This window comes from Jatropha curcas, chromosome 10 (assembly GCF_041381405.1).
Source record: "Jatropha curcas cultivar XTBG-Jc1 chromosome 10, XTBG_Jcur_1.0, whole genome shotgun sequence".
Classification (NCBI taxonomy): domain Eukaryota; kingdom Viridiplantae; phylum Streptophyta; class Magnoliopsida; order Malpighiales; family Euphorbiaceae; genus Jatropha; species Jatropha curcas.
In genome coordinates, this window is record NC_143160.1 from 26,702,870 (window position 1) to 26,722,093 (window position 19,224).

The 19,224-nt window shown below is 29.8% G+C and overlaps 1 protein-coding gene across 1 annotated transcript; it reads right to left on the reverse strand.

Moving 5' to 3' along the window:
• Positions 1-3,595: 3,595 nt before the first annotated feature.
• Positions 3,596-6,529, reverse strand: LOC149493376 (mitochondrial phosphate carrier protein 1, mitochondrial-like). The gene is made up of 6 exons (XM_089726575.1): positions 6,150-6,529; positions 5,723-6,072; positions 5,596-5,639; positions 4,669-4,883; positions 4,428-4,552; positions 3,596-3,896 (listed from the first exon to the last, which is right to left on the reverse strand). Exons 1-6 carry the CDS (start codon positions 6,300-6,302, stop codon positions 3,842-3,844), a joined length of 942 nt encoding a protein of 313 aa, XP_089582701.1. The 5' UTR covers positions 6,303-6,529; the 3' UTR covers positions 3,596-3,841.
• Positions 6,530-19,224: the final 12,695 nt, after the last annotated feature.

The following is a 19,224-nucleotide window of genomic DNA, read 5'->3' on the forward strand; positions in this document are numbered from 1 at the left end:
ACAAAAAATTATTGAAAGAGCTATACTACTACACAAGCATGGTTAATAGTATAAACTCTATCATCTATACCTCCCAAAATCCTATCCCCATTCCCAACTCGAAAATGAATACCACATTTAAAAACATTTTTGGCTAGTCAAACACTCTTCCAAGTGAAACTAGGGTTAGAACCTAATTTAGATGACAAGAAATCCCCATTAAGATATATTTAGCTTTGTAAATATGATATAACAGAGTGTTAGTGTTATTCAATAAATGCCACTCTTGCTTAGCTAACATATGAATGTTTAAAAGAATGAAGATCTCTAAAGCTCATCCCTCCATCCTTCTTAATATGACACATACGATCCTAAGACAACCAATGAATCTTCCTCTCCCCACCCCTTTTACCCCCACCAATTGGAATTCATTATCTTTTGCAAATCATCACAAATACTAAAGAGCAAAAACACACTCATAACATAAGTGGGCAAAGCTTGAGTTACAAGTTTTAAAAGAATTTCTTTGCCTGCTCTATATAAAAGTTTAGTATTCCAATTATTTAGCCTTTTTCAAAGAATATCTTTTTAAAAAAGAAAAGAACTTACTTCTTATTTTTCCCTATCATGGATAACAAGCCGAAATACTTACCCCCTCCCATAGGTGTATGAACTTCTAAAATATATGAGATACTAGTGGATTCCTGATTTTTAAAAATTAATAGACTGCTCTGATGATTCCTCATACTCCCTCAAAATACCCTTAACTTGTATACCCTCAATAACAGAAGCTTTGAAAAAGAATAAATCATTTGCAAAATGAAATACTGATATATTATCATAAAAAATGTATTTTTATTATAACTTTTACTCCTCCTCCCTGTTAAATTTGACAACTGACTTTTCATAAGAATTAAGAAAATGATGGGTTCACCTTAATTCTAGAAAAAAAAAAGATTAGTTGACTAAATTACCTTTTTTTTTTTTTTTTAGAAAACTAAATTACCTATGCTCATTTAATTGAGACAAAATTTAGTGCAGATATTTAACAAGGGTAAAACCGAAATAAAATAGTTAATGCTACTTTGATTTTCTAAATGTGTCATCTAATATGAACAAAAAAGAATTAAAAACGGTCAAATTTAACAGAATGGAGAGAATAGTTTTTACTACCTCAGTTACCATTGATTTTGGCACTTTTTGACTTCTCGCAAGAATTAAGAAAAATATTGAACCATCTCCATTCTGGAAAAGGTAATTAATTAAATTAACTTCTTATTAATTTATATAATTAAGAGGGATAAAGTTTAGTATAAATATGTAGATACAGGTAAATTTATAATAAAATAATTAACAGTATCTCGATTTTCTAAAAGTGCCATATAAATGAAACAAGAAAAAAAGTCAAAAACTGTCGAAATTAATGAAATAGAAATAGTATAAATTATATGCACTTTGGATATAATAGACTTGTTAATTTTCTAATACATCCTTATTTAATTTGACTTAATATCAAAAATTTTCTATTAAATTCTTTATTGGGAGTGGCTTAAAATTTTATATGAACTGACATTAAATAGAATAGAAGTGATATTAATATTAATCCAGCAAATATTATTAAATTAGGTAAAATTTACTATTAAATTATATTAATTTTAATATTAGTGAAAATATAAATAAATATTTTTTTTTTGCCAACTGTAATTTCACTAATCTTATCACTTATGTGAGATCTCACTAATTTAGTGAGTAAAGAAGTGATAGTAATATTATTTTACAAAATATTAGAAAAATATAGGTGAAATTTACTATTAAATTATATTAATTTTAATATTAGTGAAAGTATAAATAAATATTTTTTTTCCAAGTGTAATTTGATTGATCTTTTCGCTTATGTGAATTATCACCAATTTAGTAAGTAAATAGAAATATCCCCTGTTGTATAGCCTACAGTATCCTTTGTGCATGATTGTTGGCCTTTGTCCCATGAAAAGAGAGATGCAACAAGCTTGAGAATTTATTGTAGTTGACTTTGTTCTTGAGTCGATTTTTGGAATTTGATTGATGGGAGCCTTCTTCTGCATTTGAGCTTGGCTTGATAGAGCGTCGTACGGTTACCAAAATGTCGTTTCCTCAAATGTTCAAATGTACAAATGCTCAGATGGAGTTACCTCAACCGCTATTGATCATGGATCAGATGGTGCATATTATTCCTAAGATCATGGACTTACCTCAACTGCTAACTTTTCATTATATTTAGCTATTAATTATGGACCTCAAATATTTAAAGTCCAATTAATTAATTTTAGCCCACAATCTATAAAAACCAAAATAAAAAAAAAAATGATTAGTTAAAATTTAAAAGAGATAATTAAACAAAGATGTGCAAATGTTACTATTTATAGAAGTAAAATATTCTACTTTTGAAGTCCTATGAATAATTTTAACAGAAGTCTTTGAATAGAAGATTTTCAATAATTCAAAAGAAAAAAAAAATTCAGCACCTAAAAATATAATTAACTATTTTCATTTTATAACATTTTAAAGTATGAAAGAGTATCAATCAAATGTACTCTGATTGGTTTCTTATTTATTATGAGGAGCGACAAATTTCGAGTTCCAGTCTTTTCGACTATAATAGCTTTTACCAATTTTGTAAGTTAAAAATTATATATCCCATAGTGTTATTTTTCCCGGTTGATAAAAAAATGGATGAGGAAGCATCCTACCCGTTGAAAATTCATTGACCCTATCACAAAGCTCCTTTGGTCAAAATGATCCAGCATAGCAAGTTTGAACCCTATTTTAATTTTTGTTCTTTTAAATTTTTTTAAACAGTATCCTTTAAATTTTAGAATCTTAAAATGTTAGTATTTTGAATATTGCTTTTGAAACTCGGACCGGCAAGTTTGTCACTCTTAAGCTATTTTTGGATTTTTCTTCCTTTGGCTTTTACCCATATTATTTTTATCATTGTTAGTAATATTTTATTTCAATATTACATGTTAGTATATGCTAAAAAGAATAATTAATTAACAAATAAAATGAATTTGATTGTTTCAATTTTGGACAAAAAGATCTAAATCCGGCACCGTTTTCACTACAATGTGAATTTTCCAGCCTTAGGAACATTGAATTTACAAGGTTAGCAATGAGAATTAACAAAATATTAAATATAAGGCCGTGTAATTTAACCATTCACATCAGCTGATAACTGACAGCGATTGTTGATGGCTTGTAAAATGATCAATAGAGTATAATTACTTTCATATATTATGATATACCGTATATGTATATTTTTTTAGTTTTTAAGGTGCATTTTATTATCATTTATTTTCATATATTATATAAAAATATTAATTTTTTAAAATAATATTTAATAAAAAAGTATTATTTTTAATAACTACAAATAAAATGATCATAAAAAATATAAATTTAAAAAAATAACTTTATTAATAATTATTTGTATGATGTTAATATAAGTCTAAATATAATATAAATACGTCAATCAGGTATGGGATGATTGCTCTTTCTACATCTTGTATCCACTATAGTGAATGTTATTATCTGTCTGTAAGACCTGCTTGCATTCAAGATGTTTGTAGAAATGCCAATATAGTGTTTAAATTGAGTGGCCATTTTAATCAAAAGAAAATAATTTTTAAAATCTGCATTCTTTTATGAAATTCACACGGAAATAGTGAAATGATAAGAAGGCTCCTTCCTCCTCCTATACATATAGAATTAAGATCATCTAAATTGCTATATACAACGCCATATATCATATAGGTGTTTATTAAGATTGGTTTCTAAAGATAATTGTAGAAAAATTTACCAAACAGAAGATTGCTACTGATGAAGTTTAAGCAGAAAGGTTAGCTTCTTCTTCATGTATGCTCAGCCCTCCACTCGTAGGCCTATAAATGTATTCAAGTAAAAAAAATAAAGAAAAATAAATAAGTTCAACCATAAGAAAGAAAGAATAGAATTCGAGGTTCGCACATAAACACTAGTTCATAAGCCTTCTAAATGGCAAATACTTTTTGCAGGGATTGTAAGCAACCAACTAAGCTAAATCAAATTTACCTAACAATTGTACACCTTAAGCCAGCTTGGAGTAAAGGGTCTCAAGTTCGAGTATCCCTTCTACTATTATGATGGGAACTTTACTAATTTGGAGAGAATGGTTACTTTGTTTTGTTGTATAGCTATAATATTATTCATCCCATTTAGCACTAGGCCTCTCATGAACCAGAATGGAAAAAAGAAACAGTTGGAAATTAAAAGGCTCTTCTAAGTTCAACACAACCAGGAGGAAAGAATTGTTTGTTTGCACATTTCTTTGTGATTCTTCAGTTTCTTTTTCTGGATTCTATTCTCATGAAGACAAAAGAAAAAAAATTGCACTAGACTTTTCATGATGCATAAATGCATGAAAATCTACTTACATTCCACTTAGTAGTTTGATGCTGTCATAGAAGAACCATTGCAAAGTAACAACCGGCCCCACAAGTGTGATACGAATAGGAAGACTTCTAGTGAAGAGATTGACTAGTCCAATATTCTTCACAGCCTGAAGGACATCAAATAAATCAGAAAAAACTAATTTAGGTAATTCTTTCCCCTAGTTCTGCATTTCTCGTTTGGAAAACTGCAATTTTATATATATATCTATGTATAAAGGTGCACCTGAAGCATATTGTCTGCCTTTTTGTTATAAAGAGAGGAAACAATATTGTCTGCAGGATTAGAAATTACAGTACCAACGGTTCCAGCTACGTAGCCTGCCAAACAAGTCACACCAAGCTGTTGAACTCTGGAGCAATCTTGCTTTCTCCTTTGAATAATGTTATGATATATCAGGTCAACTGAATGTTCAAATGTCGAAAACATTATCATAGAAACTGCCAATTGCAACATTACAAAGAAAGTGTTAGAACAGGAAATTTTTGTCCTATGCAAGCAAAAAAACCTACCTAAAATCACAAATAACTTCATCACATCAAGATAATAATCACAATCAAGCTTTCCACACAGTTGCTCGGAAAGAGATTACATTATTTGGAAGTCCTCAAAATGGGGACACGTGCATTGTATCTTGTAATTTCTGGCATAGTTGTACCAATAAGAGTCATTATCATAAAAGCTAATTGCCAAAGACTTTATACTTTTTATTTCATTTCGAGGACAGAAATGATCAAGCATCTAATCGATGGTTGGCATTCTTGTCCTGCCTCAATTAAATCAGTCAAACAACTTAAGTATAAGACATGTTTAACAGAACAAAAGTATGTACTGTTCCCTACTTGGAAGGAACAGCGAAGGTTAGTGACCCTACAGTCTCAAATGAGAAAACTTGCTATTGTAACAAGGCCCACATATTACAGGATTAACATAATACAAACAGCATATTCTTGATCATTCACTGATTCAATACTCTTTTTAAATGGAAATTGGTAGAATTATCATGTTCATTAGCTAGCAAACAATAATTGAACTAAACAAATAAAACCTGAAATTACTGGAAAAGATCTATTAAATTCATGTGTTAGAATAATAGCAAAACAATCAAGAAATGATGATATTTCCAAGAATGCAGAGAAACAGTAATGTTACATGGAAGATTGCGAGCCCAAAGTGGAAAAATTCCTCGGTAAAAGCTGCAGTAAATGATATATATAATGGTAAAAATAAGATGAAGGATAAAAAGAATGATGATGAAATTTTTTGCAGAAAAATTTACCCAGAAAATCCTTCTGCTTTATACAGTTTTGGAAATCCATCAATCAAGCCTTTGGCATAATTGGGCTGTGTTTGGACCTGGACTTTGATAGCTTCAAATGGACAGAGAGCCAGGTCTGCAAATACTTGTGCAGATGCACTACTGAGAAAGAAAATGAAAGTCCTGTTTTGATCTACCAATGCATCAGAGTAAAACCTCTTAAAATATTCATAAAGACCGAACTTGCAGCCGCCTTGAGCACCATATCCAAACAATTTCCCAGACCAACCTCTCCAGAGGGAAGAAGGGCCTTGTTCTTTCCAAAGAATAGAGAATCCTGACAAAATACCGTTATACTTGATTGGGTTCACCTAGAATAGAATAAAGATTAGCAGAGGTATATTAAAAGCTACAATCCAAACAACAATGGATCCCATCCCATAATTACCTGCATATTAACTTTCAAGACATCAAGAGGAGTAACAAAAAGATGAGTAGTCCCTGCGCTCAGCATTCCTCCAACAGTGCAGATGCCATAGTAGCCGTAGGAGAAATTCTTTACTTGAACTCTCCCTTCAAAATCAGCCTCTCTCATTCTCATTTCATCTCTGATTAAAGATTCTTACAAAATTTTTCATCAATCAAAAAGAAAAAAATAACCCCACAACTTTTTTTTTAACGTCCCTTTATAGGCTCGTAGACATTGAAATCGAATTTTAGGTTTGGATCGGATGCCAAAGCTACTTTTCTTGTTGCTGGAAATACGTCCACGTTTACAGTTCAAACATAAGGCTTAAAAACTGAGTTTGAACTTTGAATCCATATACGCGTTTGGGTTTTGTTGGTTGTTAAAGAGAAGATTTGGAAGGATTTATGCCGTTCATATGTTAATATGCTTTGAGCGCTCTATTATTATTATTATTTTAAAGAATTATTATTATTATTATTATTATTATTTTAAACTATCTCTATTATTTTATTCACGGTGAACTGTGAAACGTTTTTCATTCGATGTTTGATAAAATACTGATAGAGTAATTTACGGCTTATACGGTAGCAAATAACTATTAGAATAAATAATTATTAAAACAGTTAATTTCACCTAACATGCTTTTTAATTTAAAAAAATGTGTAATTTATTAGTTAATTTAATTTATATATGGAAAAAATACCTACCTCTAATATGATTTACAAGGCTATTTTATAATGTTACAAATAATGTTTTCTACCTAGGTTCAGTGTTCATCTCAACAGCTGATAACTGATAGCTAGTAGTTGATGGTTGATAGCAATTTGTTGCTAATTAAGATTAGTGTTTGGTAAAATTTTTATAGCTATTGTTGTTCAAATATAAGATAATCAATAAAAACATAATTATTTTTTATTTTGATTCAAAATATATAATATAGTATGACATGTAATGTATATTTTTTTAATGTTTGAGGTGCATATATCATTTTTTATTTCAATATATTATATAAGCAAAAATATTAATTAACTTTTTAAAATAATATTTAATAAAAGTTATTATTTTTAAATAATTATAAACGAAATGATAGTAAAGAATACTAATTTGAAAAATAATAATTTTACTATAGTTGTTTTTCTAAAATTAATGAATCTAAATAAAATAATATCAAATCAATGGAATAAGCACTTAATTGAAAATTATATCAACTATCACTTGCTAATTAAAAAATTTACTAAATACGTACAATCTAGTTGTTGGATGCGAAATTAACTAACCAAACACTCTCCATATTTTCAATTTGAGAATTAAATAAGAAATTAGGTCTAAAACAATCTATTTATATATCGATAAAATCTTGAAAAAAAAATTTTTAAAAAGTTGATTTGACATTATTATATCTTTGTTTTTTTCCTTTTTTTACAAAATTCTAATTTTTTTTTAATCTCCTTTGTTAACATTTATTTTTCTTTCTTTCATAAATTTCTAATTTTTAGTATAATTTGATTAGATTAATTATATATTATCTACAATAAAATGATATATTAAATTTTAAAAATTTCCAATGCGAAAACTCATTTTATCTTTTTTCTCTATTTATCGTCCGTCTTCCCTTCTCGAAGGATTCTATCTCTTTATCGACTCTCAGCTTTTCAAGGGGTGTTTAGTTTAGTTGTTCATATCAGCGGATAATTGATGGCAGTTGCTAATAGCTGGTGGCTAGTATTTGATATAACGGTCAGACGATGATGTTAGTATTTGGTAAAATTTTGACTAGCAGTTGCTGTTAAAATGTAACCTCATCAATAAAAATATAATTATTTTTTATACATCAAGATGTAAAATGTATATATATATATATATATTTTTCAAGTGAATATATAATATTATTCTAATATATTACATAAATAAAGTATTAATTAATTTTTTTAAATAATGTCTAATAAAAAAAATATTACTTTTTAAATAACTATAAATGAAATAATCATGAAAATGTTAATTTGAAAATTTTATTGATAGTTACTTTTTTAGGTTTATGGAGTCCAAATAAAATAATATTCGTATCAGCTAGTAGTACATAGCTAATGGAATCAGTTGTTTGGAACTTTTACAGCTGTCAGCTATCAGCTACTGATTAAAAAACTTACTAATACTTACGAGCTAGTCGTCGTTGAGTACGAATCAGCTATGAATAATATGTATGAATCAGTAAAACCAAACACCTAAAACTGAATCTCAAGCCTAACCTTTTATATATCTATATATTTGATAATTTTTTCAATTTAATCTCATATCTCCACCTTTTTCACTTTCTCATTTTCTCATGTTCAGTAATAAATTTAGAGTTATGCAGTTGGAATTTATGGGATTTCTTATATCCTCTAATGGGCTTATATTTAAGAAAGATAATTGAGAAATAATTCATGTTTATTATTTTGGATTTTTTTTTATTAGGCAAAGACAGTGGCTGCATTTGCAAGGAGGAAAAATTATTGTACGATTCTTGTGGTTTTAAAAATACAACTAGTCGTTCTTGTATTTTTAAAAATAGACTAGTCTTATATTTTGATTCGTTATACTAATATATCATTTCGTCCAATTTTTTATATATTTTCCGTTAAGTGCTTTATGAAAGATGAAAATACTCTTTTTTTTTTTTTATCTCTTCTTATCTTTGGTATAATTTTATAAACACATGGACATGCTAGTTGTATTTTTCAAACTATAGGGACATTACTATAAGTTTTTCAACACTGATAGAATATAAATACTTATCAGGGACTTAAAAGTAACTTTTATGTACAGCCTAATTATATTTTGAAAAAATAATTATTTCACCCTTGAGGTTTGCCATAATTAATTAAGTAGTCCTTGACATTTATACAAATATTTATAATGTCCCAGAGATTCACTTCTATCATATTAATTGGTCCTGCCATCCAAAAAATACAATTTTTCCGTTAATTTTGAGAGGAAAATACGAAATGATCCTTTGAAAAAATAATTATTTCGTCCCTGAGGTTTGCCATAATTATTTAAGTAGTCATCGACATTTATATAAATATTTATAACGTTCCTGAGGTTCACTTCTGTCATATTAATTAGTCCTTCAATTTTTCCATTAATTTTGAGAGGAAAAGACGAAATTATCCTTTATAAGTTTTCATTGACATTATTGTCAATCCCTTCCCTCTAAAATACCTAAAACTCAAATTTTCACCATCTTTCTCAATCCAACGCGGTCTTCATTACCACCACCATGTCTCTGTCAACTATCATCTCCATAACCAGATCACCACCAAAATTAAAAGGAAAAATAATTATTTTGTCCCTGAAGTTTTTCATAATTATTTAAATAGTTTCCGACATTTATACAAATATTTATAAATCTCTAAGGTTCACTTCCGTCATATTACTTGGTCCTTCCATCGAGAAAGCACACTTTTTTTAATTTTTAATAGAATGACCAAACTATCCTAAATCCTCTAATCAAGGGGAGAGAGATAAATGGATGAAAGGTGATGATGGCTTGATTGAGTTTGGATGTTGGGTTTTAGTTTTGGTGGTGATCTGGTTATGAAGATGATGGTTGACAGAGACACGGTGGTGGCAATGAAGACCACGTTGGGTTGAGAAAGATGGTAAAAATTTGAGTTTTAGGTATTTTATAGGAAAGGGATAGACAATAATGTTAATGAAAAACTTATAAAGGATAACTTTATCTTTTCCTCCCAAAATTAACGGAGAAAGTGTATTTTTTGGACGGAATGACCAATTAATATGACGAAAGTAAACCTCAGGGACGTTATAAATATTTGTATAAATGTCGGGGACTACTTATATAATTATGGCAAACCTCATGGACGAAATAATTATTTTCCCAAAGGATAATTGCGTCTTTTCCTCCCAAAATTAACGGAAAAAGTGTATTTTTTGGACGGAAGGACCAATTAATATGACGAAAGTGAACCTTAGGGACGTTATAAAATATTTGTATAAATATCGGGGACTACTTAAATAATTATGGCAAACCTCAGGGACGAAATAATTATTTTCCTTTATTTTTTATATAGAATCAGAATATGATTAGGAGATCTCATTCCTATTACTCGCGAACACTCAATTGACAGTACATCGGACCAAAATACATGTTCAATTGATATTCCAAATACATATCCAACAAGGATTCCAAGTATAACTCTAATAAAGGTCTTTCTACCTCCATACAAAGCGGATCAAACTCCCTACTCAGAGATGGAATATCTATGCAATAAGCAACACAATATCTCATTCAATTACAACTATTTATTGTTCTCTTACTGATTTAAACATCGGAGTGGTTTCAGACCTAAGGTCTCTCTTTTCTCTCCCTTTTTCGCCCATATCTTGTAGATTTTTACATGGGCGCTATTGATGGATTTTTATAACTCTATCAAATTGGTACGGTGAGCGTGGAACACACCTTCTATGAATGAAAGATAAGTCTATTAATCTTACTTTACACACTTCAAATTTTACATTAAACATATTATGCAGATAATAATGTATATATTATAATTTCTTTATATTCTTAAATATCATAGAAAATAAAAAACTATAAAAGGGATAAATAACTTTGCAACAAAATGAATGTATCTATTACGTTAATCAATTGATAAGCAGTGCATAATTCTTCAACACTGGTACCCATATTTTGAGTTTTTAATTACCATGTCTGAACGTTATTTTGGTGTGATGTTTACATGTACCATGATTATAATGAGATTGTATCAAAGAAAAAGAAAAGGAGGCCGTATATCGATATCCAAAAGAGATAAGTTAAATAATTCGACAATTTGAGATGCAGAAGGAGATCGTATCCAAAAGAAAAGGAAAAAAGAGATAAGTTTTCTCTCATTATATTTTTTAATATTTATTTATTTATTTGAATCATGTGATGACTATATTATTTAGTAGTCTAATGCTATGTATCAAATGAAAAAATTAGCATTAAATTTATATTTATTATTTATTATTTGTTATAAGGTAACTAGGTCCTCAGTTTCTCCAAGGCTAATTAGTGCTTGATTTCGTCAAGCTAAGGGCTCAATTCTCCAAGGCTAAGTGTATTCAAAAGGTTAAGCACTTTCTCCGAGCCACCGGCTCAACTTGCCACACTCTAAGTGAGCCGTAAAAGGCTAAGTGCCTTAATAAGGTTAAGCACCTTCTCCGAGCAACGAGCTCAAATCGCCATTGTCTAAGTGAGCCAAAAAAGGCTAAGTTCTTTAAAAATGTTAAGCATCTTCTCCGAGCTACGGGCTCAACTCGTCATGCTCTATGTGAGCTGAAAAAGGCTAAGTGCCTTAAAAAGGTTAAGCACCTTCTCCAAGCTAAGGGCTCACCTCCTTATGCTCTAAGTGAGCCAAAAAAAGTTAAGTGCCTTAAAAAGGTTAAACATTTTCTCTGAACTACGGGCTCAACTCACCATGATCTAAGAGAGCCGAAAAAGGCTAAGTGCCTTAAAAAAATTAAGCACCTCCTCCGAAATAAGTGCTCACCTCGCCATGCTCTAAGGTGAGCTTAAAAAGGTAAGTGACTTCAAAAGTTAATTTCCAAATTTAGAAAAAAAAAATTTATGTCCAAATATTGATTCTAGGATCCTGACTTTTTGAGCTGAAATATTTCAAATATTACTCCAAATCTATATATTCATCACAATAGGCAAGCCTTGGGACATCCTGAAATGTGAACCTTAAAACAAAAATAATAATGAAAATAATAATAAAGAGAAAAGGAAATAATAACTTAAAAACTGAAGGGGACATCTGATAAAATATAAATATTTATCACGAACTTAATAGTCATTTATATATAAGGCCCAATTGTATTTTGTATGGAATCAGAATAGGATTAGGACATCTCATTCATATTCCTCTACGATCACTTAATTGATAGTCCATCACTCCAAAATACATGTTCAATTGGTATTCCAAATATATATCCAATAAGGATTTTAACTATAACTCTAATCAAGGTCTTTCTACCTCTATATAAAGGGATCAAACTCCCTACTCAAGGATGCAATATTTATGTAATAAGCATTATAATATCTCATTCAATTACAACTATTTATTGTTCTCTTACTAATTTAAACATCAGAGTGGTTTTAGGCCTAAGGCCACTCTTTTCTCTTCCTTTTTTGCTCATATTTTGCAGATTTCTATACGTCGCTATGGATGGATTTTTTCTAAATCTATCAAGTACTAAAATTTTTATTATCTCTCATTTGACATCTAAAATTTTAATATCTTTCCTTTGACATCTATTTTTTGCATTTACTTGCTAGAAAGGGTTCGGCTCTGATACCAATTGGCATGCCCGACTCCAACCACTAGAGGAATTGTCTGCTTTGGATCAAGCCAATTTCATCTCATATTGGATTGAAAAGACCTGCATGGATTTGTCCCGTAGGTGAAATGGGAAACTTCCCAAGAGTTCACCCATCCTACGATTTCCGTTAAGCGAGCACGCTTAACCCTAGAGTTCTTCCAACTCTCCAAGTCATTCCACCAAAAAGCATCTCTGATGATTAATTTTCCCCTTTTTGATATATGATCTGATTCATTCCTCTATCCTGCATTCCACTACCCATAGCTAACCTACCATTCGAGAAGCTAGCTAGGAGCTTTGCTCTACTCGCCCTCTTAGAATCGCTTTGCCGAATCGGGATGTCATAGGCCCACCACCTTCCGAGTGGTTTGTCCTTGAACCATATATCTAGTGGAGGGGGTCTCGCTCTACTACCATTTGTCATGTCCAACTCCAACCACTAGAGGAATTGTCCGCTTTAGACCAAGCCAATTCCATCTCATATTGGATTAGCAAGTCCCGTACGGTTTTGTCCCACAAATGAAATGGAAAACTTTCCAAGAGGTCACCCATCCTAGGATTTTCGTTAAGCGAGCACGCTTAACTCTGGAGTTCTTCCAATTCTCCAAGTCATTCTACCAAAAGGCACCTCTGATGATTAATTTCCCCATTTTCGATATATGATCCAATTTATTCATGTGTCCCACATTTCACTATCCATAGCTAGCTTGTTATCCTAGAAGCTAGCCAGGATCTTTGCTCTATCCGCCCTCTTAGGATCGCTTTGCCGGATCCGAATGTCATAATTATAGTATGATGGTAATTATGAAAGTATATCTAAATATTTACACCCCTTATTTCTTAATAGTCCATATACTTTAATTTATCACTTAAAAATACATTAATTTCTATTGGAGTAACATAAAAGGATTTTTACCAATTTCTCAATAAAGAGCCGGCGAGTTGCTGATGTGGAATTATTTTTTAGCAAATCATTATTTTAAAAATGCTACATCATATTTTTAACAATTTTTTTATCTCCTGTAATTTTCTCTCTTTTTAAATTACTTTTTCTCTCTCCTCTCTCCGCTATATCTGAACAGAGTATGTAAAGTAATGGAAAGAAGAACTCTTGAGAGAAAATTATATTGAATCGAGAATTGTATATCAGAGTTACAAGTGCAGTGTTTTTGGTACAGTAGAACTATATCTAAAATTGGTAACTGCTTTCTTTGACTTTCACTCCTAGTCAGCTACAACTTTACAACTCAGCAATCCCATCCAATAAATATTAAATACTGTACAATATTCTTGCGGCTTCAACAACTTAGTCTCCAATTAATTTCATCTTCTCCGGTGAGTCACAGAGACAGAAGCTAGTGAATATCGACTCCAAATATGTCTCTGAGCTCAATTATGTCCTTCACTTTTACAATCGATTCTGTACAATTGAACGAAATATCAAACTACAACTTTTTTTTTTCGTATTCTCTGACGAAAATTAGCGGCTTCCGGTCATCTCTAGCGATTGATATAGGTAAAGAATAATTTCTTTCCTTCTAAATTACGCGTTTAGTGGAATAATATTGAGAATTTATGCCTAAATTGAAACTGCCCAAACTGAGAGAGATGATAGAATGTTCAAACTCCAATTACTGTCAAATTATCTTATATATGCTGAAATTATACCCATATTTCTTATCTACATGATCTCAGCTTCAATTTGATTATAACATTGCTTGATTTGAAAATCTCATCCCTAAATTTAGAATTGTTTGGATAACAAGAAAGATGAAGAAAATGGCTTTAATCAGAGCAGTTATCACGCCTGTCACAATTGTCTTTAAGTGCATCCATGTCCGAAGGATTAGGATGCTCTTTCCAACTGGTCCAAACCTAGCTTGAAAAGCACTAACGGGACAGTGATTGCAAAATCTCTTTTACCTCTTCTTCTTACTTTTCTTGTTATATGTTTTTTTTATTGGTCATTCTCTATTGTATATTAAATTTGAAACTCAGATTTCCTCTTTTGCTTGGAGTAATTTTTTTTTTTTCTGTTTTGATTTTAATTTTAATTTTTGATAGATTAAAAAAGAAAAGGAGATTCAGATTAAAATTTGCAAGCCCTTTCAACATTTTGGATTTTGGATTAACAATTCTTATATAATCATAAAAAAAAAAAGTAAAATAAAAGAAAGAAACCACAAATCATGAACAATTGTTTAAAAATCAAGAAAACATTTTCCATTATTTGTTCAACTAGGAAAGAGAATGTTTTTACTCCTATAAATCTTTATTTTTCAGATTCAAGGTAGGAGCAATTTGAGACAAGAGAGAGAATTATTTGTTAATTTTTATGTTTTGATTGTTATTTTTAAGTTTAAAATTAATATTTATTGTAACAATTAAGTTATATTTTATCATTAAATAATTAAATTATAAATAATATTTTGTGACATATTATCCACAATGAATTATTTGAATTCTAAAACTTTATTAGTTAGAATTAATTGAAATTTATAATTATTTTAAATAAATTAATGGGTTACAATTTTGATATAACAAAACAATTTAATCATTTTCAGAAAAAAAAAAATTAATAAACCAGAAACAAATCTTATAATACATCGCAACTACAATTTATACATCATAAATACAAATCATTTATAAATTTAAAATTACAAATTAGAAAAGTGCGGGTTCATATAGTAATTTGAAAATGAAAATCTTTGAGGCAAAGAAATAACAGTCGAGCCCAAGACCAAAATAGGGCCGGCATTAGCAAGAAAAATGAAAAGGTAATGGCGTAGAGATGATGTACCTTTCGAAGACTTTTAAGAAAAATGAGGCCTTTAAGCCTTTGGTGAAAAAATGGGCCACGTGTCACAACTTTAAAGTGTCAATAACAACTTTTGTTTCCTCCTCTCCATGTTATATATTTGTAGAATTACTATATATATTGCAATATTTTTTTTCTTTAATTAAATTAATTACTTATTTAAGTAAAATGACATATAAATAATTACTTATAAATCTATCAATTAAAATAATTCCAAAATATTACTTATTTAAATAAAATATTAACAGAGGTTGGTTTGAGTGGAAAGGACTCAACTTACTTAAGTAAGAGATTGATCGTTTATATGCAAATCTAATATTTAGTATATTGGGAAATTGGCTGTAGTCCAGTGGTAAATACTAGCTGCACTCTCAAAGTGACCTCCCTTGTTACTCTAGTTAAAAAAATTTAAAATATTAATATATTAAGAAAAGTTGACAAAACCTTTTAGAACTAGAAAACATACCTTAAATTCTTTTTTTGAAAAGAAAATGCCTCACATCGTTAATTTATAGAATAAAAAAGTAACAAAGAGTCAGAAATAAAGTCTCAACTTTGAACACGAGCATACATGTAGGATACTCTAACTAGAGAATGAGCACCTCTATTTATTTATCTGTGAACCTATCTAACTTTTATGTTAAATCTACTTCTAAGAATAGACCTACGAATGAAATACAAATTTAAAAAATACTTTAAATCCAGTGTTTGAAATTTTATAGGTTTGAAAGATACATAGTGAGTTGGTTTAGATAATCATAATCATTGAGATGTAGTAAGCAGCTATAAGGCACCACCATTAAATTTACACAAAATTAATTGAAATTTAATTATTTTTTAACTTTTTCTAATAGAATATAAATATGAATTTCTCCTAAAAACCTCATGTTAATGGCAAAGTGTAATGTTCATTTAAAGACATACACAAGGTTTTTGTTAAAGATTAGATCTTTTATAAGGCAAAATTTTAGTAATCTTGTGTTGTTCCAAATTTACGAGTTTAATATTGTTGTTGACAATTCATTATTATATTATGATTTAACAAGATCAACGTCTTAAACTTTTTAGTAGAGAGAGAGTGAGAAATAGAACTAAGTAAGGTTAATTCAAAAAATAAAAATAAAAATAAATTTTAAATTGTTTTAGAAAATTTAAGAGGGCAAATATGAATATTTCATTAAAATTTTTATGGACAAAAAATGAATTTTAAAAATCTGGGAGGCGTAGGCTTAAACAGTAAAAATGTGCACATTCGTCGGTGACCGACACCAACATGGGATCCATATGCTATGGCTCGTCTCACATTGTTCAAATTGTTTGAATTGATAATCCACCGACACGACACCGGCTGCCTACACTTTCATAAAACTGCGATATATTACTGTTCGTGGTTTTAAATATTATAAATATATGCCAATTAAGCTTTAGCCTGATAGCTAAGGTGAAGGTCCTCACGAATAGTTAAGAGCAGGTGTGATCACACTTAAGTTTTAAATTGGAATCGAATCAAAATTGAACCATTCGAATTAGAACTAAATCTTGGTCAATGGTTTTTAGTTTCAAACCGTAATCGAAATTGTGTATTTAAAATTTGATTCCGATTCTTCATTTTTTTAAATCGAAATCAATAATTTTGATTTAAAACCGGTAGTTTCGATTTAGTTGGTCTAAAAGTAGAACAAAATGAAACTGGCAGTTCTAAAACTATCTTAGAAATTGTCTAAAAATAGTTGGATTTCGGTTCCACGTTTTCTATAACTGAAATCAGTAGTTTTAAAAATGAAACTGAAGGTTCTAAAACTGTGATCATACCTAAGTCATAATTCAATTTTCATCTCCAATGATAAATATTTTATAATTGTTTACTCCTCCTTACAGATTTAACTGTCTTTATTGGATTTTAATTTATTTTAATTAATTAATATTCTGTGATTAAATATTTCGAGATATATATATATATATAAAATAAAAATAGAAAATTAAAGACTCAAAACTATTAAAGGCTTATAAAAGCTAAACATAAAAACAATGGAAGGAACCAATAATCAATCAATCAAATCCAAAGCAAATTTAATAATACCACAAACAACAAATATCAAAGCAATTTATATTTCAATTTCTTTTAATTCATTATATATTTATATATATTTTTTTTCAAAATATTGTTTTTTTTTAACAATTGTAATCCTTAGTAAGAGTTTATATCAATTATTTACTTTCTCCTATTTTAATTTTTCAAAGCAATGAGTTAAACATTTATTATATATCTAAATATTGATAATCTTCGAGTTAAAAATTAAATAGATTTAAATTAATTATTTTTCAATGCAAACTATAATAGACAACTATTCTTATCGGTGACTGAATTGTAATATTTGAAGGGTTCCATTTGTAATATAAATAGGGGCAATCAATTATTTTTAAAGATAAAGCTCGATATTAGGTGATTTTCTCTCCTAATATTTTGCTCGGTTATCTCTTCATAACACTTATGTAATCTTATGTATAAACCTATCTCTACGGTTAAGTGAAGGTTAATGACATTTTCTTTTTTTAATTTCCTGTTAATAATTATCAAAAAGCATACAATATTCTTCGTCATTTATATTTCGTTGCTATTATTCTAATTTAAGCATTGTCAAATTGGTGTGGTGAGTGTAGAATACATCTCATATCTCTCAGTTTGAGCAGAACTCCTTAACAATGGTATTCTTTTACATCGAATAATCAAGATGAGTGACAGAAGAATCACAGCGGATGAAGCTAATGAGACTAGCAGGATCAGATTCTCAGTTGAACCGATCACACTAATTCCACCTAATGTCATAGCTATTGAAATCCAAGCTACAACTACATTGACCCAATCCTACAATAATTTTACAATTGTACTAGAGAAGTTGATGGCGAATCAAGCACCCTCAATATCACAAGTGCCTTTAGTTGATCGAAAAGTAGGAAGGTGTGGTAACATCACAACGGAAGAAGGAGCTGCAGCAAAGTGGACCACCAGTAAAATTGCCAAAGGATACCGAGTGATCTTGGGGAATAAATGCCTTAGACAGAATGACAACACATGTATAGTCTACTCTATCACTAGCAAACTACTGAATTAACATCAAAATGATTTCCAAGCCATGACTCTACAAGTATTGAGAGAGGTTCGAGACGTAGGAAACCATAACAATTATGGATTGAAAATGGTTCTCCTCTTTCCTCGAACATCGTGACAGTTAATTTACATCTGACGTTCAAGATGCCCACTTTTGAGCCATATGATGGTACATTTGACCTTAGAAGTCACTTGGCTAATTTTAGCATAATAATGCATATACAAACAACTAATGATGCATTACTCTGCCGAAACTTCACCCTCTCTTTAAAGGGCGTGTCCAAGAATGGTTCGAAAAGCTAAAGACTGGCTCCATCAGCTCTTTTGCTCAGCTAGTCACTTCCTTCAAAGCTCAATTCATCATGTGTATCCCGAGCAAGAAAATTTCATCAGACCTTGTTGACCTAAAAAGGACAGATGATGAATCATTGAGGAACTATTTGGTGAAGTTACAAAAAGAGGACATGTAGATAAAGAACCTCAATGTAGAAGTGGCCATCACAACTATGGAAAAAAAAAACTGTAAGTATATAAAGTTATTTGATTCTATTAATATTGAACTATATCATTCTTTTATAGAATTAATGGTAAGGGCGAACAATTAAGCCTGAAAGACTCAACAATCATAACCGTGAAGTGGAAGAAATAAGAAAAAAGCTGAGCTGCTCAGGAGAAGATTACTCGTAGGGTTAGTAAACCGAGCCATTCTAGACTGAGCTATTCCTGCTACATATCATACTCCAATCAATATTTAAAGA